General features: G+C 53.7%; 2 protein-coding genes across 2 annotated transcripts in view; both read right to left on the bottom strand.

Annotated features, from left to right (window-relative positions):
* Positions 1 to 1,441: 1,441 nt before the first annotated feature.
* Positions 1,442 to 14,286, bottom strand: C13H15orf39 (chromosome 13 C15orf39 homolog). Its single transcript, XM_066558729.1, has 4 exons — positions 14,062 to 14,286; positions 3,585 to 6,626; positions 3,176 to 3,209; positions 1,442 to 2,973 (listed from the first exon to the last, which is right to left on the bottom strand). The coding sequence occupies exons 2-4, from the start codon at positions 6,577 to 6,579 to the stop codon at positions 2,970 to 2,972; spliced, it is 3,033 nt and encodes a 1,010-aa protein (XP_066414826.1). The 5' UTR covers positions 6,580 to 6,626; positions 14,062 to 14,286; the 3' UTR covers positions 1,442 to 2,969.
* Positions 14,287 to 20,112: 5,826 nt separating this feature from the next.
* The window catches only part of PPCDC (phosphopantothenoylcysteine decarboxylase), a 29,632-nt gene continuing 25,988 nt past the window's right edge, over positions 20,113 to 23,756 (bottom strand). The window contains exon 7 of the transcript XR_010784478.1: positions 20,113 to 23,549. The gene's annotated coding sequence lies outside the window, so the exon portion shown is untranslated. The remainder of the gene's footprint in view (positions 23,550 to 23,756) is intronic.

Raw genomic sequence — 23,756 nt, 5'->3', positions numbered from 1 at the left:
GTCCCCAGAGCCAGGCTGCCCCTGCAGGGAGGTCCCAGATGTCCGTGTGGCTGCAGTCTGTGTCCCCAGGCTCTGTCCCCCAGGGCTCACAACTCCCTGGATCTCTGGGAAGCAGCCCGAGGAGAGCAGGTCCCCACAGGCTGTCCCCAGAGTGTCACCCACCCCTGGCTGGGAGGCTGGTGAGCCCGGGGGAGCCCAGGTGACAGCAGCCAGAGCAGCCAGGCCATAGGGGACAGCAGTGACGCACACACACACGGCTAGCAGCAGGAGGGCTCTGCAGCACAGGCTGCGGGCAGGGACAGCCCCGCGGGCAGCAGGACAGGCGGCTGTGCCCGCAGCCCCTCCCCTCGCAGCACGGAGCATCGTTCCTGCCTGCAGGGGGGCTCTCGGTGCTCCCACCCCTCGGCTCCTCTCGGGAGAGGCCACGGCGAGAGCTCAGCTGTGGAGAGGGACAGCAGGAGATTGAGGGTGAGTCTCTGCAGCTCCCACATCCCAGTGCCTGTCCCATGCCCAAGCTTCCCATCCCCTGAGCTCCTCATTAAAACCACTCCCTTGTCCCCAGCAGGCTCCCAGCTCAGGAAAGGCTGTGCCGAGCCTCAGCACCTCCTGGGAAGCTCCCAGGGTTGTAACAGCCCCGGGCTCAGGAATTCCCTCATTCCCTGCCCCAAACACCCTCCTCATCCCCAGACACCTCCCCAAGGAGGGCCAGGCCCCCCAGCACCCCTCACCTGGCAGCACCCCAGGAGGAGAGAGCACCAAGGCCCAGCCAAGCCCTGGCTTTTATCTGCTTTCCCAGGGGAGGATGTGGCTCTGTCCCAGCTGCTCCCAATTAACACAAACTCATCTGAGCTTCCCCAGGTGAAAATGGATGGGTCTCAGCTTCTCTCTGCTCCTCATGGAGCACTCAGCAGCAGAAGGAGGGGGTGGGCCTGTTCCTCCAGGCAGGATGATCCCCAAACCCTGCTGATGCTCCGCAAAACTCCCTGTTTGTGAGGTTGTGGCAGTGTTCACCTGCTGGGCTCCACCAGCTGGGGCTGACAAACGTGGATTGCAGCACTTGGCTTTTGGGATCAGGCAGATTCTGTGCCTGATGGAGGCTCACAAGGGGGAGAGTCTCAAGGGGTCCCACTGGCTCAGCCCAGGCTGCATCCCTGAGCACCCCAGACTCTCCTGCCCAGTTTCTGGTGCTCAGACATGCACCAGCAGCCTTTTCCCAGGCTGTCACCCGTGGGGTTTGTGGAGGCTGGGATATGCTCCTGTGGTGGCACCCTGGACACTGGATCCAGCCCCCAGTGATGGCACAGAGGGGCTGGGCACAGCACTTGTGGCTTGCTGCAGGGAGAAGAGAGCAAGTGCATGGGGTGGGGGATCTGGGGACCCTCCAGCCCCAGGAAGGTCCCGTTGTGCCCATGCTGGGAAGCAGAGACAGAAACAGGGCATGTCTGGAAACAAGCCAAACTCATTTAAACCAGGTGAGGCAACTCTTCATATTCTTACAAAAAAATTAAATAAAGGGAAGGAACTTTCTTCCCTGGAACCTTATATACGTACAAAACCAACATTATTAACAAACACTGCTTTCCAAATGACTGTGCACAGGCATGGAGTGGTGGGGGGGAGTGAGGAGAACAGCAGCATCTCCCTCACATCCACAGCCACCCCATCCCTACAGAAAACCAGGAAGGCACTCACAGAAATCCCCCAGTAGCAAACACACCTTTTGGCTAAAATAAGTACAGTTTGGGTAAGGTCATTTCTACCCACACCCGCCCCCACCCCATCTTCTTAGTTTAAAATAAATAGTCCCTGTAGTGAAATAAAAAATTAGAATAACCCTTGTTTGGTTCTCCTCCGTGCCCTGCAGCAGCTTGAAGAACACCTGAGCAATGAGTTTTTAAGGCCTCTGCTGTGTACCCTGCTGCAGCCCCCCAGGGTGAGGGGCTGTCCATTAGTCCTGGCATGCCCACATCCCTTTGAGATCAAAGGATCCCTCCTTCCAAGGTCTGGCAGCATCATTCCCCTCTGTGCCCCTTCAGTCTCCACCAAGGTGGTCCCTAAATGTGCATCTCCCATGTTCTCCTTTGGGACAGGATCTGGGACATGAAGTGATTTGGTTTTCTTTTCTTTAAGAGTTTCTTGCAGCCTTTTAGTTTAAATAAAAAAAATATATAAATTACTCTATTTCAAGAAAAAAACCAACCCAAAACACATGACCTGAAGGCAGCAGCTCCTTATAAAGGTTAATCCAGAACATTTGTAAAATGTCTTCATTTATGACAAAACCAACTTAGTCCTGGGACTATGGAAGTCACGATTCCCTTGCCCTTGCTGTTGTGCCCGGTCTTGGTGGTACTTTAAAGGTGAAAACCACAGAGGAAGGGGATGTTTATTGGGAAAGGCATGGATAAAGCAGGAGAGGGAGTCAGAGGAGACAGGAGGACATGGGATGTCATCCCTGCAGTCCCTTTTTCCAAGGCTGGGGACGGTGCTGTGGCCATTTCCATGCTCCTCTTGCTCCAGCTCCACTGGAACTCCAGCCATTCCCTCTCAGCTCACCAGGGCAATCACAGATGGAGGCGGGAGATGCACTGAAAGATGATCCATTCAAAGAAAAGCAGCTCCAGCTGCCGTGAGGGGCTCGAGCCCATGCCTGCAGGCCCGGATAACCTGCCAGCAGCATCCCTGTGTGTGTCCCTGGAGCAGCCCTGAGCTGTTGTCCACCCTGAGCAGCATCCCAGAGGGTCCCTGCCAAGGTATCAGCATCCTGGACAATCCTGATGCCGGTGGGACCTGAGCACCTGCCTGCAGGGCTGCTGGTGGTGTCAGCATCCTCGGCTCTGGGGACTCAGGACCTTCCCATTCCTGTCATCATTAGGCTGTTGCCCTTGGCACATTCCTCAGTGCCTCCTTTTTCTTGATCTCTCTGTGGCTGTTGCTTTGCCATCAGTTTTCAGTGCTCCAGGCCAGGGCTACCTGGGAGAGGAAGGAGTGATTAGGGAGGGCACACCTCCACATCCTGAATATTCCCAGCTCCAGCCCATACCCAGGAGCAGAGCCTCCCCAGCCAGCTCCAGCTGCTCATCATCACATGAAATCCACATACATACCCCTCAACAAAATGACAAACAAATCCCATTAATTCCTAAAAACCCACTTTGGAAGAGGAGTTACTTACTTGGAAGGCTGCTGGCCAGTCTCTGAGCTTGAATCTGGAAGAAATAAAGGTGCTGTTAATGGCCTTGAGCAGCAACAAAAGGTTATCTGGACACAGCAGTGAAGTAATCAGCTGGATGGGACAGCCATGGGTGAAAGGTCTGACACTGTGCCCTTGGACGGGCAGAGGTGGCCTGGAAATGTCTGAAACTTCTTTGACATGCCCAGGATGAGTTTTCTCCCTCCCAGCTCAAACTTTCCCCCTTCCACAATCCACGGAGGAAAATCTGGGCAGAGCCCTCAGTAGGAGAGGGATGCTGAGGCACCTTTGGATGCTCCCCAAGAAGAGCAGCACCTGGAGGTCAGGTGCAGCTGGAACAACCCTGGGACAGCCACAGGGACCCATCCCCAGGAGATGCCAGGCTACCTACCAAGCTGCTGCTGGATGGAGCTGTGCCAGTGGAGGTTGAGCAGGTCAGGGTAGATTTCAGGAAGCCACTTGATCGCCAGGAGCTTCAGCATGCGGGAGGTGCAGCTCTTCAGCTCCAGCTCCCTCAGGTGCCTCTCCTCCGAGAGGGTGGTGGGACGCAGCTCCACCTTGTGCTTCTGCAGCACTTGGTCCACAAAGCTCCCAGGCAGCTTTGGGAAGAGCTTCTCCTTCACCACGTGGATGGGGATGAAGATGGCTCCCGCCCGGACGACGTGCGGGAAAGGGCAAGCGGACATGAAGGTCCTCAGCTGGGAGAGCAGCTTGGTGAGGAGCGCGGCCACGTCCTGGAAAGCCAGCCAGATCTCCTTGCCATTGCTGGGCTTCTGAGCATTGGGAGCCTTGGAGCCATCTTTGGGGCTGGGCAGGGATTTGGGCATCTCTTCCAGCTCTTCTGCCAGCTCAGCTTTCTTCAGCCACTGCCGCAGGAGCTCCGGGGAGGAGCGGGACACCGAGCCCGAGATGGTGTCACAGAGCAAGGTGTGCAGGGAGCTGAAGTACTGCCCCGAGGGGGACCCTGAGGGGATCCCAACCTTCTTGACCACCAACACCTTCTCCTCCTCTGGAGTGGGAGGGGCTTTGGGAAGCACAGTCTGGGGAGGGTTTGGGGATAGGATGATGCTGAGCTTGGGGCTAGGTGGTGGGAACGGGGGGTTGCTGGATGGAGAGGAGGCTGGGGGAGCTGGAGTGGGGGTGCTGCTGGGGGAGCTGGGCTGGGGGGCTTGAGAGCTGCCATCCTGCTGGGGGGGCTCAGTGCTGCTCGGGACAGAGGGCAGCCGCTTGTATTTTTGGAACATGAAGTTGGCAGAGCTCTGGAAGCTGCTCCTGTCCCCTGAGTCTGCCTCAGGCACCTGGGGCTGCGCCCCCTCTCCCAACCCCACCTTCCCTCCTGCAGCTTCTTTCTCCTCCTTATCCTCTCGCTCCAGTATCCCCTCCGCACAGCCAGGGGGTCTCTGGGTGTCCCCAGCTTCTACCAGTCTCTTCTTGAAGCTAAGGTCCAGCACCATGTCCTTATGGGGTGACTCCTTGCTGTCCACCCTGTCAGGGCTGCCCTCCTGAGACTCCAGCTCTTGGGGCACAGGCCTTGGCTTTTTAGGGATGCTCCTGTAACAGCTTTCCCCTTGGCTCTGCACTGCATCACTGCCTGACCTCAGGCTGGGCACCACTGAGATGTCTCTGAGGGCAGCAGGCTCCTGGCTGCCACCCGGGTTTTGGGGTGAGGAGTCCTCCCACAGGTGCTTCCTGCAGAACAGGATGGGGTTTGTGCCCTTGGCCTTCTCCAGGTACTCCTGGTAAGGTGCCAGGCTGAAGACGTTGTGGATCACAGGCATTGGTGGGGAGGATGACAAAGCCTTGGTGTCCCTCAGGTCCTCCAGCCCTTTGATGGGGGTCATAGATGGAGAAGGGCAGATGAGCTCCTTGGCTGGATCCATGACCTTGCAGGCATTTCCTTGCCCTTGTCCCCCATAGGTGTCCTGAGGGGCTGGGCTGCTGTTCCTCCTCCCTGGGTACAGGAGCTCCTCCTCCCCTTGCCTGGGTTTCTCCCAGCTCCCTCCTCTCTCAGGAAATGTCTCAGTGAGCCCAGCAGAGCCCCCAGAAAGCTTCTCTGAGGTGCAGACAGGCTGGAAAGCGCTGCTGTGCCTCAGTGCTGCTCCCCACTGCGGGCTGCCCGCCCTGTGCTGCTCACAGCCCGGCTCCGTGCCGGGAAAGGAGCCGTGGAACACGGATGCATCGCCCGGGCTGAGGGCAAGCCCTGGGTACCCGCTGTTCCTGGGCAGCTCGGCATCCCTGGCTGCCTCAGCATCCCTGAGTGCCACCCCCAGCCTGGCACCCGCTGTCCTCGGCACGCACGGCTCCAAGGGGCTGGGAAAGTAACTCCTGGGCTCCTGGGGCTTGAGGTAGGTGCTGGGAAAGGGCTCCCTGCTTCCCACGTAGCCAAAGCTGGGCAGGGCCCTGGGCTCTCCCACAGTGGGAGCTGGGGGGTGGTAGAGGGGGCCGGGTCTGTGGGGTGACAGTGGGTAGGGGGTGGGTGGGTAGCACATTGCTGACCTCTCCTGGATCACTGGGCTGGTGTCAGGTGGCTGGAGCTTGGGCCAGGGGTCCAGGCTGAGGCTGGGGACCTCCGGCACCTTCTTCTGGCTCTGGGCAGAGGGACAACTTGCTTCCAGGAACGGGGTGCTGGAGGGTGACCTGTACTTATCAAAGGGGATGCAGTAGTGGGGTAAGGCAGCAGGGGAGCTCAGCTGCTCCCTGGAAGGCAGGGCCAGGCTGGAGGGCAGCGGCAGGAAGCTGTGGTCAGCACCAGGACCACTCTTGTGGGGCTCGCTGGGGTGCAGAGGGTGGGTGGCAGGGGGCAGGGGCCAGTTTGCTTCCCCTGGTCGCTGCTGCAGGCTCTCTGCTTGTGTTCCCAGTAGCAGAGCCATCCTGGGAGCCAGGAAGGAGGCGGGGGCTCCGTACACAGGCTTGGGGACTGCTAGAGGAGCTGCCTTCTTTACCACTACTGGCTTCTTCACCGGCAAGGGGCACCTGGGACTGTCCAGCTTCTTTCTGGCCATAAGCTGCTCCTGGCTCAGGCCGTCCTGGCTCTTCTGGGTGTCTGGGGGCTGCAGCCTGGTGCTCAGGCTCTCTGGTGGGTACAGCACAAAGCCCAGCAGTGGCCCCTCGGCTGGCACAGGATGGTTTAGAGCACCAGGCCCATAGTGCAGGTAGGCGGGCGTGGGGCTCCAGCCAGCCGGGGGCTGCTCGGGGCCCTCAGGGCTCTGCAGCGGGCAGGCAAAGTAGGAGCCCTTGTAGTTGAAATGGTTTCCAGAGCCAGGGTGGGGCACGGGGCTGGATGTGCCTGGGATTTTGCTGGGCAGGAAGCTGGGGGCGGGCGCCAGACGAGGCAGCTTCTTGAGAATCACGGGGCCTGCAGACTGCGAGTACCGTTTGGAGGCCATTTATACCTTGGTGCCGGTGTCCCCACGGCAGAGGTGAGCTGGCCTGCCTGGAAAGAGAGAGAACGAGCCATGAGCAAAGCAAGTCCCCACAGCCTGCAGCCTGTGATGGCACAGGGTGACAGAGGGTTCCAAGCCATCCCATAAAGATGAAAGTGTGGTGGCTAACAGCTGGTCTGGAGGCCTCACAGTCATAGATCACCCCAATTACACCTGGACCAGTCTAGGACGTTGGAGAACCAGTCTAGGCCATTAGGGAGGCAGACAGCTATTGGCCAGTAAGCTGGCTGGTAACTAAATTCACCAATCAGGAGCAACCACGCAGGCTTTCTGGAACTATATAGAGGTGTCTACATGCACTAGTACAAGCAGGGGTCTTGATGGTTCATTTTACTGATCTCAGAGTGCTAAAGACACACAGCAGGGGACTTTCAGTTTAATCACAGCAGTGCACCTTTACTGAAGGCCAACAACAATTATGCCACAGAGGAGAGAGATATAAAGAAAACAAAGCAAAGGGAAGACAGAGAGAAGAGGGGGTATAGCTACCAACAGAGAGACAAAGTCCTCGTGGTCCAGCCAATAGATTCATCTTCATTCCATGGGGAATCATCAAAGTTACCTCAGAAAGTTACTTTTTATAGTCTTTGTCTAAAGTGAGTGGGATCTGGCCAAGAGGTGGGGAAATTCATGGGCTATTGTGATGAGACCTGCTGCTCCATGAAGCAGGTGTAAGTGTACAGAGCAAGCTGCTCCTCACCAGTCCCTGCCCGACGCAGTGTACCGTGGCAGCACAGCAAGCACACCTGCAAACAATCACTTGGCAAGCATCCACCTCAACCAGGCAAGAACCTCAGTTGGGGTCTTCAGGGTCTTGGTCTCTGTCCTTGTGAGGGCCGTGAGGCAAATGAGGGGAACTTCAGACCGTCTCTTACAAAAGGGAGCTGCATGCAACAAAAATTTGCTGTTGTCACGTGAACCTCGAGTGTCATGTCGTGTGTGCATCTTGACTGCAAGGGGTGGTGATACCCAACGTGATCAGCAGCAGCCTGCAGCACTGAGAGCAGGGAGACAGAGCCCAGCAGAGAGGCAGCCAGGTGAGCTGCCAGGAGTGAGTAGAGCTGCAGAGAGTCCAGACCATTGTAAATAGAAAAATTGTCCACTTGGAAGATGGGGATGCAAGTCTCATTGGAGGAAAAGGCTCTTGTACAGGTATGGACCCTCTTTTCATGCAAACTGGGATAAAATATTATGAACAGGCTCTCCAAGCCTTGCTGTCATGGTGTAAGAGGCAGGGACTGGGCACAACCACGGAAGCTGCTTTTAGTGTATGTGGTAAATAGGTATGATTTGTGCTGACAGACAAAATTGAAACAGTAATCAATATTGATACAATAATTAATATTTGGAAATAATAAAACAGTTAGAAGGTGTAATGCCAAGAAAGAAAGGGAGAGGAGAGGTTCCACACCCCCCCCCTTTCTAAAACTAGAGATAACAGTTACTACAAATTACAGAAAGAAGAGAAAATCTGGTTGGGTCCCAGGAAAATGCTAGTTATAAGAGATTTATTGCTTTGATGCTTAAATATAATATTATGTTAGTTTTGGCTTACATTATACTAGCTTGGTGCACATGTGTAACCCAAAGGTGAATTAAAGGACATCGAGGAAGAGGAGAGCCTTCATCAGAGATGACCCCCAAAGACTGATGCGACCACCAAACCGAGTGGTGGAGCATGCACGGTAAAGGTGGCGATGAGGGCGGAGGTAGAAGTGTGATGAATCGAAAATGGGAGGAGATGGCATTGACACATGGCATAAAAGGGGGAATTTTTGCTTGACAAGCTCATACGTGAGGTGGCAGGGGTCCAGAACCTGCACTCTGTACCCCACGTGGTTTTTTTGTGGGTTTTTTTTTTTTTTCTTTTATGCTATTATTGGAACCAAATTATCCCTTATTTTAACCAAATTATATTGTCGATATTTCAAGTATATCCAATTTTATATATTTTAAGCTATTCAATTAAAATTACTGCTACCTTTAATATTGTTTGGTTTTTGATGATGGGATAATTGGGCAAATATAACAGGGACATATCAAAAGCAGAAGCATGATAGTTTTTCAAGTTTAACAGTTTGTAAGCAAGTCAAATGCAATTTTCTTTGATTGTGTAATTATGAATGTGAATAGTGTGCAGCATACCACCCTGATAAGCCGTGCTTGATGGCTCTCGGACATGCTTGAAAAATCCTTTTTGATGGTAGTGGGATACACAACAACTGGTAAGGCTAGACTTATTGAGATGGATGCAGAGCCTCATCCGACCTAGGCTTACTATTTGTGTCAATTATTTTGGAGATTGTGCAGTGTTTGTCATCCTGTCTGCAAAGGGCCCTGCAGAAGACAACAAACATTGCCTTTGTATTTAAAAACAGAAAGGGGGAACTGTGGTGGCTAACAGCTGGCCGGGAGGCCTCACAGTCATAGATAACCCCAATTATACCTCGACACTCTATGCCCTTGGGGAACCAGTCTAGGCCATTAGGGATGCAGACAGCTATTGGCCAGTAAGCTGGGTGGTAACTAAATTCAGCCAATCAGGCCCAACTGTGTGGGCTTTCTGAAAATACATAAAGGGAATTGCAATTAAAAAAAAAAATTCCCGTTGCCACATGAACCTCGAGTGTGGTGTCATGTGTCAGTCTCAGCTGTGACATGAGGGTAACCCAGGTTCTTGTTAATTGATCACTTGGGGCTGATTAGAGTGAAACAATGCTGATTGAATGGTGTTTATAAATATATATATATACATATATATAAATATCAGGTTTATTTTAGAACAATTTAGTTGCAGTGGTGCTGTTTTGGTTATTATCTACTGTAATAAAGCAATATAAAAACACAAAAATAATACTTCAAAAATGCCTAAGGAAAAGGTAGGAAAGGGTAAAAGGAGAAAGATCCCATCACCCATGGATTTTCCAACGAGACTGGGAGGTTACAATTGCACGGTGATGATCTACCTGGGGTGAGGAAAGTGCAGGAAGCACAAAGTTCCAGGGGTTAATAAAATGTTCAGGCTCAGTGGGAACAGCCAGGTACCTCCCCTGGGGCAGGGAGTTTTACTCTGGATGATGTAATGCTGCGGATCATGGGACACCTCTCTGTGTATTTGTTTGCCTGTGACACCTTTCAAGTGTAGGTGAGGTTGAGAGGCCGATTATGGCCCATCAGAGGGGATGAATACCTACAGGCTAACTGCAGGCCAACCATGGCACTTGGCAGGATTTGTCTCTTATCAGCCTCTTCCCTTATCTTGTCCAACAGGTAACTGCAGCCTGGGCTGTGGGTGTGCCCCTCTGCACTTGGACAGTTGCTGCAAATGCTCCATCCTTTGAGGCATTAACCATGAACATTCCAGCCTCACACACCACCCCAATCAAACATTCCATCAGTTCTCTTCTGCTGCTGCTCGCTTCAAATCTCCCAACGTGGTGTTCAATAAAATGGGACAGGAAGTCGGGTGACACTTTCTTCTATTACTTTGTCCAGATTGATCAGTTCTCCTGTTAATATCTCTGAAAAATGGAGCCTCACCATCATAAATTCCAAACCTTCTGAGGCAGAACATGGAAGGTTAGTACATATCTTTTTTGTTCCAAATATGCATAAATCCTTGCACGAACTCCCACGCTAAGTTTGGCTGGGACAAAATTATACTTCTGCAATAGAATAAACTTTTACCACATTTTTTTCAAGTAAAAAGAGTAAATAAACTTAGCGAAAATGACTCTAACAATGTATAAAAATAAAAGTTGTTTGACTAATATTTGGCCTCCAAATGAGTTACTTTTGATGAAAATACAAATAAAACAACTATAAATAATGTCTGATAATGATAGGACAAACTTTTAGTGCATCAGGCAGGCCTCAGATCAAGACAGGGAATCTCTGCACATCTGAGTCCATTTCCACAGGGGAATGTCACTGCAGGTCCAATACCTGTGTGTGCAGCATTATTGGAGATGCACAGTCTGCTGTACAATTCTACAGCATGGCCAGTCGTGAGGGCTTTAATTGTGCAGGGATCTCCCCTTTCCCCAGGATCTGACCCTCCCTGCCAGTGGGGCCAGTCCTGGGAGGCTGGTGGGGCATTTCTCCATCCATCTCCTTGGAAAAGCCCTGGAAAGCTCAGGCTGCTTTGGTTCCACAGCTCAAGGAGCGTCTGTTGCAGGCAGCAGGGAGCAAAGCTGGGTCAGCTCGGGTGAGGAGCCAGCAGACACAGACCCAGAGTGCCCAAAGTTCCCATCCCCGGCATCAGCTTGTAAAGTAATGTGAGGTTTTTACCCCCAGGCAGCAGCTCAGCCTCTCCCTCAGGGGATTTGGGGCTGCTGCGGGGTGGGGCTGGCCCGCAGTGACAGGAGGTGGGTGCCAGCAGGTGGAGCTGGCAGCCTGTCCCAGCACAGCCCGGCATCCCGAGAAGCCCAAGTGTTCTCTGAGCATCAGCTGGCATCACCCAGCGTCTCCTGAGCATCCCACTGAGACACCTGCCCATCAGCTGAGCCCCAAGAGCACCACTGGACCGTCAGCCAGCATCCCCCAGCATCACCTGAGCATCCTGCACATCACCCAAGCAGCCCAGGACAAACCTGAGCCTCACTCAGCACTCTACCAGCACGGCCAAATGTCACCCCCTGTCACCCAGCACGGCCCAGCACCCCCAAGCCCAGGGATGGACTCCCTGCAGTAGGATCTCCTCCATTTTGGGGTGGTTTTTTTCCTTTTGTGGCAGCGTTAGCAGGGAAGCCAAGGAGGAAATGGAGGAAGAGCACGTGGAGATAAGATAAAAGCCACATCAACAGCAGGGGAAACAGAGCAGATATGGAGGGGGACTTGTGGGGGAGATAAGGGAGGGAGCCACTGGTGCTGCTGCAGCTTTGCCAGGAGGGGACCAGAGCTCCCCAGCTCACCCCAGAACAGCACAGCTGAGCGTGCACCCCTCACTGAGCCCTCCTGGTGGGATTCTCATGCAAGCTCCAATGATTGATCACTTCCCAGGAAGGACACTGCTGCCCTGGAATCCCCTGGAAACCCCCACGGGGAGCCGCGGTGCTTCCCTCCCTGCTCACACCCTTGGCAGCAGCTCCCCCACATCACTTCCAACAGTTTTAGCCTCGGGTAAATCCCTGGGGTTATTCCCAAGCTGTGCAGTGCCAATTCAATTTCCAGCACTTAGATCCAGGGAAAACAGCTCCCTTCAAATGGAAGCAAGCTTGAAGAAAACCCCAGGCTGGATTATTTTCCCTCCAAAAGGGACCTCTTGGGAGGGTGGTGTTTAAATCCATCTCCCTGGGAGATGCTGTGTGGGAGGGCCATGCAGGCATGGGATCCCTTCCCAGCTGGGACAAGGTTAGGGGTGGACAAGCTGGGACAGAAATCCGGGATCTTGTGAGTCCCGATGTTTCCCCACTGCTGCTTCCCTTTCCCAAAGCCCCGGGGATCTGCAACTCCCCTCCGTGGGGACATTGTGGCAGCGGCCCCGCTGTCACCACGGGATCGGGTGACACCACCGGGCACGATGCAGCCGCTCTGCTTCACCCAGCTCCGAGTTCAATTCTGGCTGCAGGGCTGCAGGGCAGGACGAGTGATCCCAGTGCAGGGATTGTCTGATAGAACTGAGCTCATGAACCAAATTCGGGACAGGGGCTCCCTCTCTCCATGAAATCCACAGGGACTTTGCCCAACCTGTGCCAGGCCAGGAAAAAACTGCTCTGCTTTTGCTGCCACCATCAGCCTTTTCCCTCGGGGACTGTCCCAGCCAGGGGGGAGGAGAGGGACACGTGGGAATCAGCGCTGGGGGCGGGGGGATGCTTGCAAGAACCCCAGCACATGTAGCCTGTCATTCCGAAACCCTACAGCTGGGGAAAGCAGCGGGTGGAATAAACACAACCCCTTATTCCTCTTTTTTAATGGTTTTTTTTCCCTTTTTTCCCCCCATTCCGTCTTCTCAGGGCTTTTTGCCACACGGGGCCGTTTGGCCGGGAGGGAGTAAAAGTAAAACCAAGCTCAGAGGGAACACGTGCCCGCAGCAGCGAAACCTCCCTGATAAGCTCCCGCGGGAGCCTTATCTGCCGCGTTTTGGGTGTCCAAAGGACACGGGAGGGCTCCCGGTCCTCCCCGGCCTGCCAAGGCCGTGGGGAACACCTCACACATCTCTTTTTGCCCCGACAGCTGCCAGCAATGCGCCCGTGGGTGTTCTCAGCGGGGCACGCCGGCTGCCCGGAATTTCCTCCCCAGGATGCGATGCCTGGAGCGGGAGCCTCTCTCCGCACTCTCCCGCCTCCTCCATCGCCACGTGATGCCAAAAGCAGCCGCCAGCTCGCGGCCAATCCGCAGGAATCCAGCAATAAAAGCTCCTAGAGCCGCTGGCACCCAGCAAGCCCAGCCCCCCGAGGCGCTGCGGCACGGGGGGGTCCCGGGCTCTCCCCGCACTCCAGCGGGAAGGAGGCGGATTCCCCCGGGGTTTCACAACCTCCGGGACTCTGGGATCCTGCCCTGGAGGTCACCATTCCCATGGCCGGCGGGCTAGGATGAGCTCACCGGCATCGCTCCCCCAAACTTCGGGCATTTGGGGGAACAAACAAGCGGCCTCAGCGGTCGCAGCTCCCTCATTCCACATCTTGTCCCTTTTCCACAAAGTTTGCAGCTCCCCAGCTTCTCCCAGGCGTGCAAAAGCCCAGCCCGAGCCTTCCCGTGGACCTGCTGCTTTTTAAGGCAGTATCCCTCTGGAATGCACGCACCAAGCAAGCCACGGCTGGTCTGCGATTCAAGCTGAACCACCCCCCCCTCTCCCCCAAGGAATGCTCCCTTTTATTTAAAAACGCCAAAACTTCACGGGGCAATGAGCAGTCACCAGAAGGGCTCAGTGACTGCGTCCCCTTTTCCCCGAGGAATTAAAAACCTTCCAAAAGGCATCGATCCCATCCCGGCCCATCGATGTCACTCACATCCAAGGCTGGCCACGGTCACGGCTGGGACCCCCTCGGTGCTGGCAGGCCCTTGCCAGGACACGAGGTGTGGATGTGGCAGGGCTGGGTGGCCGTGGCCGTCCTTCTGTCCCCTCCGCACAGCCACGGCCACCGCATCAGGGTGGGCAACACTCCGGCGAGCCCCAAAGAAACCTCTGGCAGGAGCTTGAGCGCACTCACGCTGCGAATCAGCCGCATGATCCAAAGTGTCCATAAATGGGTAAAATCCCGGGATGCGGAGCTCGCAGCCCGTTTTTCCTCGCACGGCCCGAGGAGAAGCAGCCGATCCCGAGGAAGGCGTGCAGGGCTCCCCCCCTGCTCGAGGGTTTCAGCCGCCGAGGGAGGCCAGGGCAGGCGCGGCGCTGGCCGGGGGTCCCCCCGCCCCGCTGCCCCCGCATCGCTCCGCTGCCCCGCGGCTCCTGCGGGACGCGCATCCCTCCGGGCCCGCACTCACCTGCGGCTGCGGCGCGGTGCCTTCCCCGGCGCATCGCTACGGGCTCGGCTGGGGGCTCGGCGCGGACGGGGGAACGGGGGGGCCGCTGCCCCTCCTCGGCCGGCAGCCCGCCTTGTGCGGAGGAAGTGGGAGGAGGAGGTGGAGAAGGAGGAGGAGGAGGAGGAGGAGGAGGGCTGGGTGTGCGTGTGGGCCGGCCGGAGGAGGGGAGGGGACGGGACGGGACAGCAGAGGACAGCCCAGCCTCATGTGCGCTGAGCTGGTCGGGGCCGTGCCCCTGCGCTCGGAGCGGGGTCTCTCGGGACGGGAAGATCCCCCCGCGTTACGGGGGTCACCCGCAGCCCGGGAGCCGCTGTACGGAGGGGTCCCCATTGCAGCGAGCCCCCCATTATAGAGGAGGTACCGCATGGGGAGCCCACGGTGTGCAAGGGAGCATTGTTAAGAGCAGCCCTCATTTTACGGTGACTCATTAAGGGGACTCCCATTTTGTGGAGCCCCCAGTGAAGGGGCCACCATTTCAGGCAGTCCCCATTAGGAACTACCCTCCCATTAAGGGGCGACCCCATTAGGGAGGAGCAACGTTAAGGGCACTCTCCTTACAAGCAGTCCCCATTAGGGAGGGACCCCTGAAGGACCCCTCACTTACAGGGGTCCCATTAGGGATGTGCCCCCAATTACAGGCACCCCATAAGGGAGGACCCCCATCGAGGGGACCCCCGGTGCAGGTGCTGACGGCCAAATCCCGGCTCACGGAAGGTGATGTGGCTGTGGGACATGGAGGGATCGGTAATAATTCCGTGCCGCCCAATCCAGTTTAGGGGCTCCACGGCTGCCTGAGTAACAAATGGTTCAAAAACACGTGCACAGCTCACCCTGACAGCAAAGACCTTCAAATGGAACATTTTCTGATGAATTGGCGCCGCTTAATAAAGGCGTGTATCATCTTGAGCCATGAGCGCACCTTAGGCGGTGTCACCCGCCCTGTATCCGGGTGGGTAATAGCGTGTGCTTCTTAGACCTCCACCGGTGTTAAGAAGTTTTATTTCCTAATTTCGGTGACACCGGCAGTCCCCATGAAGAGGATCCCCCATTGCAGCCCATGCATTGTGGGGGTTCCAGTGAAACAGGAGCTCCTCCTTTACAGAGCACAGAGGAGCCTTCCCGGGATGCGGCCGGAGGTCCGGCTCTGGCCGGACACAACTCCCTGTGCCCACAAAAAATCGCTTTCCCATTCGGTCTGCAGAGCCAGCGATTCGCTGGTAGCCTGAGGTGGGCTGGGGATGGCTTCTGAGCCCCCTCAGAGTCACTCCCCGCCCCAAAGCAGAACCCCTCCTCCTGCATTTAACCCCTGCCGGCCCCAAGCATTAACACGGAGCGTTTATCTAAGGAGTCGCGTCTGGAAAAGTCCATGCAAACACTCCCAGACTAATCATTAACCCTCATAAAAGGCACGTAAATATGATTAACCCAGTGACACAGATCCTGGGAGATTAAGTGTGTTGCCCAAGGCCGTGGAGTGAAGCAGCGGTAGAAGCTCAGCTCCCTCAGGCAGTGAGAAATAAAGATTTCTAAGTGAAAAAGAAATAATTCCCCTTTTTCATTCCTTCATTGAACAAAGGCTGAGAAAGCAGGGTTTAAATTCTCCTTTCCTTGGCCTCACAAGCATTATTTTCCACTTACAACTTTAATTTATAGCAGTTTTGTGGCAGCAGCAAAGAAAACAAGGATCTGGGAGGAGCAGGCGTGGAATTCCCAGTCCCTTGGCTCCAAAGTTTACACACACTGCTTTGTCTGGAGCTCATCGATCAGGGGCTGCCATTAATATTCTCTTTGGTCAAATGGTTATGCAATTAGAGAATAGTTATTGCATTCAATTATGAAATGTTATATATTAGTGTGCAACACAGAATAGGTAATATATATTAAAACAAGCGAATGGGTGGATAATACAGGTTGTTATTTAGAGTCATGGGCATTAAAACTATCAGTGTTAATTTTGACCTGACTGAACAGAATCACAATTCCCTCAAAATGGCAGATAATCCCTTTAAGCTTGACTTGGCTCAAATACATTTACATAACTTTACTCAAGAAACACCTTTCCTCATACTGGTTTGGCCACATCCCTGCTGCCAGGCATCCAGCTGGACTCTGAAAGCTAAATTTCAACAACATTTTCTCAATCTTACATTTCTCTGGTGCAGAGAGGGGAGTTTCTACCTGCTGTTTTGATCTTTCTCCTGTGAATTTCCTTCTCTCAGCTCCTGGTGTGGTTATCTCTGCCTTGGCAACTCAGATGATCTGAGCTGCTCCTTGTTGAGGCATCAAACCTGCTGGAACAGGAGACACCAACTTAAAAAAAAAATCCCCACTATTTACCTTTATTTGTTTTAATTTTTATATTAATTTTTAAAGACTTGGGAGTGTGTCTTTGGGGGAAAGGTGGATGGTGATTCCCAATCAGGGCATGGCCATTCCCACCCTTTTTGCCCCTCCAGCCACCAGCATACTCTCTGTTTGGTACCCAGTGATGGGAGCAGCCCCAGAATCCCCACAGGCTTGCTGGGGAGGTGAGGATTTGACTGATTCAGTCAAATTTTGGCCGTGTGGTTTTCAATTCTCTTTTTGAGACTTCTCAGCATCTCTGTTCAATCTGTTGTTTTCTGGGCTGTGGCTCCCCCTAAGTGCTCAGGAAACCTGCAGGCTTCACATTGTCACTGCCTGCAGGGTCCCCAGATTCCATGATGTCCCTGTGGGACACCCATCTTGGGGTTCATCCTGGCAGACACAGGGATGTGGGGGCTCCAGGTGGGATTATGGGCATCCAGGCAGCACTTGGAGTTCATTGCTGCTCCACAGCCACACCACTTCTCCCATTCCCCAAAAAGGGTCAGTTCTTGTCCCAGCTTTTGCTCCCCAATTTGTCCTGGTGCTAATTCAGCTCCCCAGAAGGATTTAACCCCCTCAAGGAGGGCAGAACCCAGAGTGATGCTGGCCTGGGGCTTGAGTGATGGAGAAAAGTGGGTGGTCCCCAGCTCACAGGCCTGTGGCAGATCTGTCCAGGAACATCTACCTTCATTCCTTTTCCCTCTTTTTTTTTTTTTTTCTCTCTTCTCTTTGATATGCTTACCCATAAAGTCATGCTTTAGGTTCAGGAGAGATGAGCTACTCAACTGATTCCCTGGTGACAGGGAGAGGTGGCATTTAAAGGTCACCTGCTGCCACAAACCCCGCAGCTTCCCTGGTTTTAAACACAGCAGCCCTCCAAAATGACCTTGGGTTTGCTCCTAAGGACCAGAGAACCCCTCTCCATGCCTCAAATCATCTGGCAATCCCCCAAATTATCCAACAGAGCCAAACCAGAGATGGTTTCTTTGGCTCAGGAGCCATTTGGAAGGGAGTGGGAGATGGATGGGGCCCTCCTCTAACAGATGAAACACTTCCCATAAACAGAATGAAGGCAAATCCCCTTGGTCCCCAAAAAAATCCCCAAATTCCATCCCAACACAAGGAATTTGGGACACCAGCATCTGTTGCTCTGTCCAAGAGGACACGAGGGAGATTTATCCCACCCCACCATCCTCAGGACTCCTGCCAGGGACTTCCCAGCCTCGTTAGCAGCTCTTGCCTTGGAGACATCCTTGGTGGCAGCAGCACCCCTGATGAGGCTCTAATTAGCGAGCTAATTGGAATAAGAGAGCTGTAGAGACAGTCCCAATGCACAGCCTGCTGCAGGGGAGGGACAGAGGAAAACAGGGATGAAAGGATGGAGAGGTGGGGGGAAGATTAAGGAGGATTATAGGGAGGGCTCCCAACAGCTGCCACTGTGGTTAAATTTAAAGTACAATTATTGTGAAGAGAGGGATCCAGGTTTCCTCATCCCACTCATTTCTTCTGGAGCCAAGAAGGAGTTGAAGCCTTGGAAGATGCCAGCTCCTTCCAAACCTCCAAATGACTGCTGGCAGTGGGAAAAGGAGACCCAAATATCCTCTGAAATACCCACTCCCACATCTTTCCCTGTCCTTGAAGTCAGATCCCACACTTTAACAATTTTTTGGGAGGGTCTTTACAGCTTCTCCCACCACTCTTTGCTCTGTATCTCTTTCTATGGGAGATATTCTCCTTCTATTCTCTCTTCTCTTCTAAGATCCCCTTTTAGGTTGAACTAGGAGAAAAATAAGTCTGGAACTGGATGATTCTTAAAGTCCTTTACAACCAAAACCATTCTATGATTCTAAGAAAATATGAAAATAAGAAAATATGAGCAACCAAGTCTGCTTGCTCATCCAACATTTTTCCAACTTTATCTCCTTCAAAACTTTGATTTGGATCTTGCCAGGGCCTACAGTTATTGGTAAATAAATAAAAATCTCAACTTATTCTGCTTGCTGCCCCAGGAAAGCAATAAAGACAAGGCCCAGCAACCCAGAGATGCAGGTACCTCATTATCTCTAGATAATTATCCATAGGTAATGAGATACCCAAGCCCCAGCAAGAGCAGAGTGGGAATAAATCCCCAAGGGACATGACAGATCATCACATTCCCACCCAGAATCATGGAATCGAGCAGACCCCACCAGCTAAGAGGGTTTTTCTCTGCTAAGTCATTCCCTCAGCAAGCTGCTCTCCAAGGAACACTGAAAACAAAACTAATCCTGTTCTCCCAGGAGGAGGAATCCAAAAATAACCCCGTGGATGAATGAGCAGCACAAAGCCAAGTGCTGAGGCTTGGGTTGAGTTTGGGAGCTGAAAGCTTTCCAGCTCCATGTTCCCACTTGAATTACTGCCCGGGCATTCACACGCCGTTCCTGCACTTCATTATGAAAAAGCCGTGGTGTTTCTTTTTGCTTTTGTTTCCCAGTACGGGACATGAAATCCTGCAAAACCCTGGGGGAGGATGCAGGGAGGGAGAAGCTCCTTGGAGCAGCCTGCAGGCTGATGGAATCCATCCAAAGCTGAGGAAAGCCACTGGTGCATCGGGACATGGGCCTGGAGTCCACAGCTCCAGCGCTGAATTCCTGGCTGGACTTGCTAAGCTTGGCACGTTTGGATGTTCCTCTGTGGGAAGTCCTGGCATGGTGGCAGCACTGGGGATGCTCCTGATATGCTCCCTGCTCTCTCAGCAGGCAGGATGCAGGCACTGGGGTGGCTCACCTGCTCCCTGCCTGCAGGAAGGAAACACCCCCAAAGCCAAGGATGGATACCCATGGAACATCCAGGCCAGTGCCATGGCACCGTTTCTCACGAGCATCCTGGGGCATGAGAGAAGACCTTCAGCAGGAATCTCACACCCAGGAACAGGCATTCCTGGGCTGGGATTCCCCTGTGAACCCCACCTCCACATCCTGCCCTTCCAGGGGGAAGCAGCCCCCTACCCAGGTTTGTTCCCTGGCCACCTCCAGGGACACCCCAGCATTCCTGGTTCAGAGGAGGAGAGCAGCCAGGGCAGGGAAACCACCGTGCTCAGTGCTGTATGCTGAGGAATAGCCCTGTGGTCTTGGGAAAGCCTTGGGTGTGGTGACAGCCGACTCAGGGAAGCTGTGGCCAGCAGCTGCTGTGCAGTCCCTGTCACAGAACACCGGCAGGAGCACTGAGAGGAGGCAGCCCCGTGCCCAAACACCCCCCACCTCCCTGGGCTCCCAAACGAAGCTGAGTCCCTCTGTGGGGACAGCAGCAGTGCCTGTGTTTGGGAAGCTGGCCTCAGTGGCACAGCTGGGATTGGGGTGCCACCCCTACTGCCCTGGCTGCTGGCAGGGATCCCCACATCTCCAGGGATCCTTCCAGAGGCTCTGGAGCCCTGGCTCTCAGGGATCTGCATCCTAATAAGCATCATGATGTAACTCTGAGTAAGTCTTGCAAGGGATGAGCCTGAGGAAGCTGCCATTTCTTACCTTTTTTTTCCCCTCCCTTTGTTTCTGCTCTGGTTGAGATCACCCAGTCTGAACCTCAGCAACACATGCACCTTCTTCCCCTTCTCTTCCCATCCGTGGCCTCATTCCCAAAGAGAATCCCTGTGTCTGTGCCAGCACAGATGCTGCTGCCTGTACCTAAAGCTCTGGAATGATTAATTAATTTATTTCTACATGATTCCCAGTGTGGGAATGGCTACAAGTCTCTGTAACATCTCTGGACTCTGTCTCCACCAATTATCTCTGATGTCCGTGTGTTTGGTGTTCCTGCAGGCTATCGACCCATCAGCTGCTTCCCACACATCCAGTGCCCACAAGCCTCCCACGGATGCATCAAGATGCTCCAGTCTTTAAAACAGTTTTTGTTCTCTCCTAGCTGGGGTCAGGAGGAGGTTCACCTCTCCAGGGTGTTTGCATGGCATTGCTGCGGTATCTCCCGCATTCCTTTACTCTGTGTGGGAGGACAGGCATGGAATTGTGAGCAATTTGACCATTTTATTCCCTCTCCTGCCTGCAGAAACCACTGTCTGTCAATCCTGGAAACCCTTCAGTCTTCTGCACGACTCCCTGGCCCTGGGCTGGTGCCAGTGCTGCTCTGCAGGCTGCTCTCCTGCCTCTAGGGGATGGTCCAGGGTGGTCTCTCCTCTTCCTCTAGGCACTGGTGGGGAAGAGGACACCAAGATGGATGAAGGTTTTCCACAGAGAAGAGCCAAGCCCCTCTGGGAACTCCAAGGACCAAAGTGGAAGGTGTCAGGATCCAATGGAACTCATGATTGCAGTGGTGGCCACCAAATCCCTGGAGCTCAGAGGCTTTTGCTGTGCCAGCAGGGAGGTCCCTTTCCTGTGGGATCATCTCTTCTTCCTCCCAGCTGGTGCTGAGTCTCTCAACTGGGTTCTTCCCAGTTGGCTCCACTTCCCACATGTCACAGGGAGCCACGAGTGTAGCTGCTGCTCAGCAACAAAAAATGTGATACAGGTTATAAAAATGTTGCAGTAAGGTCGAAAAATCATAAAGAAAGGCTTCATAAAATCAGGCCTGCTCTGGCTAGCCTGTCATTTCTTCTAAGGCACTTTGCAAGTTCCCATGTGAAAGCAATCCAGCAATCCTGTTGTGAGCAGTTTGTTAGCACAACAATCTATTCCTGGCTGAAAAACAACTGGCACCTGCATAAACTGTTTTTACACCATTAGATAGAAAAATTAAAAGTATCTCTCACAAACAGCTTTCCTGCATGTACTCCCAGGGGATTTGAGTGACTAATCAATACAGAATAACAACTTGCTACTAACCAATAATTGACAAGAAAGCTGCTAACCCACTGGAGTCACACACGAGGTCTGTAAAACTGTATAAAAAGGAGTTTTGTGAATAAAGAATGGGCTTTTTCCACCATGAAGAAAATTGAGTCCCATGTGATTTATTCCCATATAAAAACACCAGAAGTGATGGGAAAGGGGTGTTTTCCACCTGGTGGGACATCTCCAAGAAGCTCATACAGGAGGGGATGGTCCAGGAGGCCAACTGGAGCTTCACCATCCTCCTCTCCTGGGTGGCTTGGCCTGAGGATTGAGCAGAGGAGAGAGCAGAGCATCCCCATGATCTGCCAGGGTGGATTCAGCTCCTCTGCTCCAGTCTGCAGCCTAATTGCAGGTGGGACCAGGAAGAGGAGCCTTCTCTGTTTACTCACATAGTTTCAAGGTGAGTAACACTCACTGGGCCCAGCTCTGGCTCCGTGGTGCTGTCAGAGTGAGACCTTCCCCTCCCAGCTGCCCCAGCCCCTGGGCTGCCAGGATGGGCTGAAGAAGCTCTCAAATGGAAGGACACAGGGCTTTGAACCCCCTCCTGCACCATCCCAGAGGGGCTGGGGCCCACAGAACTCTCCTTGCCTGGCACTGAGGATCTTTGTCCTCTTTTCCTCCCCTTCCCCCTTCCTTTTGGCACACAAGGAGCTGCTTTGATGCCCTCATGAGACAGATTTTCCATCGATAACAGATCCTTGTGATAACAGATCCTTGTGGTCACCCCTGTGACTGACTCATTCTTCCCAGGGGCTAAATTCTGGTGTCTTCAGCTCCCTTCAGGCACCTTGGGAAAGGAGATATCTTGTTTCCTTCATAACTACCTCTACCAAATAACCCCCTCCTGCCTCTGCTCAGGCCTGCCAATCCTGACTCTGCAGCTTGGCCAACCCTTGGCCAGCCTGTCCCCAGGAACTCCCTGTCCCTTGGATGTGGGAGCAACCCTTGCTGATGGGTTTCCTTCCTCCACAACCATGGGCTGAAGCAGAGGATCCCAGGAAAACATCAGACCTCAGTGAGCTTCTACACCCAGCAGAGTGAGTGGTCTTGGTGTCCTGGGTGGCTTCCTCTTCCAGGAATTACTTTTTGAAGCCACCCTCATCCTCCCCTGTCAGGAGAAATCCTATGGAGAAACATCTTCAGACATGCTGGATGCATTGGATGGTGCTGGGTTTTGCACAAGAGGCAGTGAATCATCACCCTCTCATCACTTATCTTCTCTGGACTCATGAGGATATCACAGACCTGGGTCACTCTGCCCTTGGTGCCCCCTTCTCAGCCTGTTTCACCACCGTTTTCACAGCAACCTGAGTTTTCAAGGAAGTGGGCTGGGGACAGTGACTCTTCGAGGGTGTTTTCCAAGGAAAGCTGCTGGGGGAAGGATGCTCATGGGATTGGGAAGCCGCCCTTGTTTGCCGGGTCTGTGCAGGGTGTGAGGAGCCTTGTCTGGGAACACGGTGTGCTCTGCAGCCGCCGGCAGTGGGAGGTGGTGGTGGCTCCCGGGGTTATTGCTGCACCACTGAGGTAAGAGGGATTAGCGCCGCGAGGTTGGGAAAGGGCCGGACCCTCTTGCCGAGCTGGAGTCGAATTGCAGCAGGAGCACCAGCGGCTCCACAGAGAGCCCGAGGCCACGGGCTGGCAATCACCACCCCGGCAGGCTGGGACATCTTATTGCCCTCGTAAAAACCTCTTTTCACTCATCAGGCTAATGTGGGTTTTGGCTGGAGCAATTAGAGCCTCACAAAGGGCCCACTCGCCTCCCACTGCCACATCCCCGCTGTCCCCAAGCTCCCCCTCGCTCCGCTCCGCCCTCCGTGCCAAGTATTTCCTTCTCCTTTTCTCTGCGGTGAGAAGGAAAAAATCCCAACCAAACCCCACAAAAAGGCCACTTTCCCCCCTCTTTGTCTTGCAGCTAACCCGTGGGTGCAGGGAGCTGTTGGAGCAGGAGCACCCGGGCTTTTGGCAGGAATGCTGCTGGCCTGTCCCGTTCGTAGGAGCTGAGACAGCCAAGCCTGCCAAGCACTGGAGAGCTGGGGATGAACCTGAAGCCGTTCCTTGAGCTGGGAGCTGGCCAAGCTCTACTGGCCAAGTGTCTTCTTTATTCCCTTCTAGGCTTTTTCCATGCCTGGGTGTATTTCTACAGCGTGGAGACGAGTGGAAAATTACTGGTGATGCTCCAGTGCCAGGTCCCTGCCCTGGCAGAGGTGAGCTAAGGCTGCGTGCTCATCCAGGGAACTTCTCACCACGGGATGCTGCTGGGGCTGGAATGCCTTGAAGAACCAGCTAAGAAGTTTAAAAAAAACAAAAATAAAGCTATTAAAAAGAAATAAATATTATAAATATGTCCCTTTTTTTTCCCTGCTTAAAAATATTTCTCTGAAGAAATCCATCCATGCTAGCTCACTGAAGTTTTTGCAGCCCAACAGCTGTCTGGGTTCTGCTCCTCAGAAGTACCATGAGAAAGTACAAATACATCCCAAACAGAGTAGA

The sequence above is a fragment of the Molothrus aeneus genome, chromosome 13, assembly GCF_037042795.1.
Source record: "Molothrus aeneus isolate 106 chromosome 13, BPBGC_Maene_1.0, whole genome shotgun sequence".
Classification (NCBI taxonomy): domain Eukaryota; kingdom Metazoa; phylum Chordata; class Aves; order Passeriformes; family Icteridae; genus Molothrus; species Molothrus aeneus.
The sequence above is the reverse complement of the archived record's forward strand: the minus strand, read 5'-3'. Positions and strand labels throughout refer to the sequence as shown.

Excerpts from the sequence above, each read along its gene's own strand:
- C13H15orf39 (XM_066558729.1), bottom strand. The coding sequence starts at position 6,579 with ATGGCCTCCAAACGGTACTCGCAGTCTGCAGGCCCCGTGATTCTCAAG. Across the intron at positions 3,210-3,584 it reads CTCCATCCAGCAGCAGCTTG|ATTCAAGCTCAGAGACTGGC; the intron begins GTAGGTAGCCTG and ends TATTTCTTCCAG.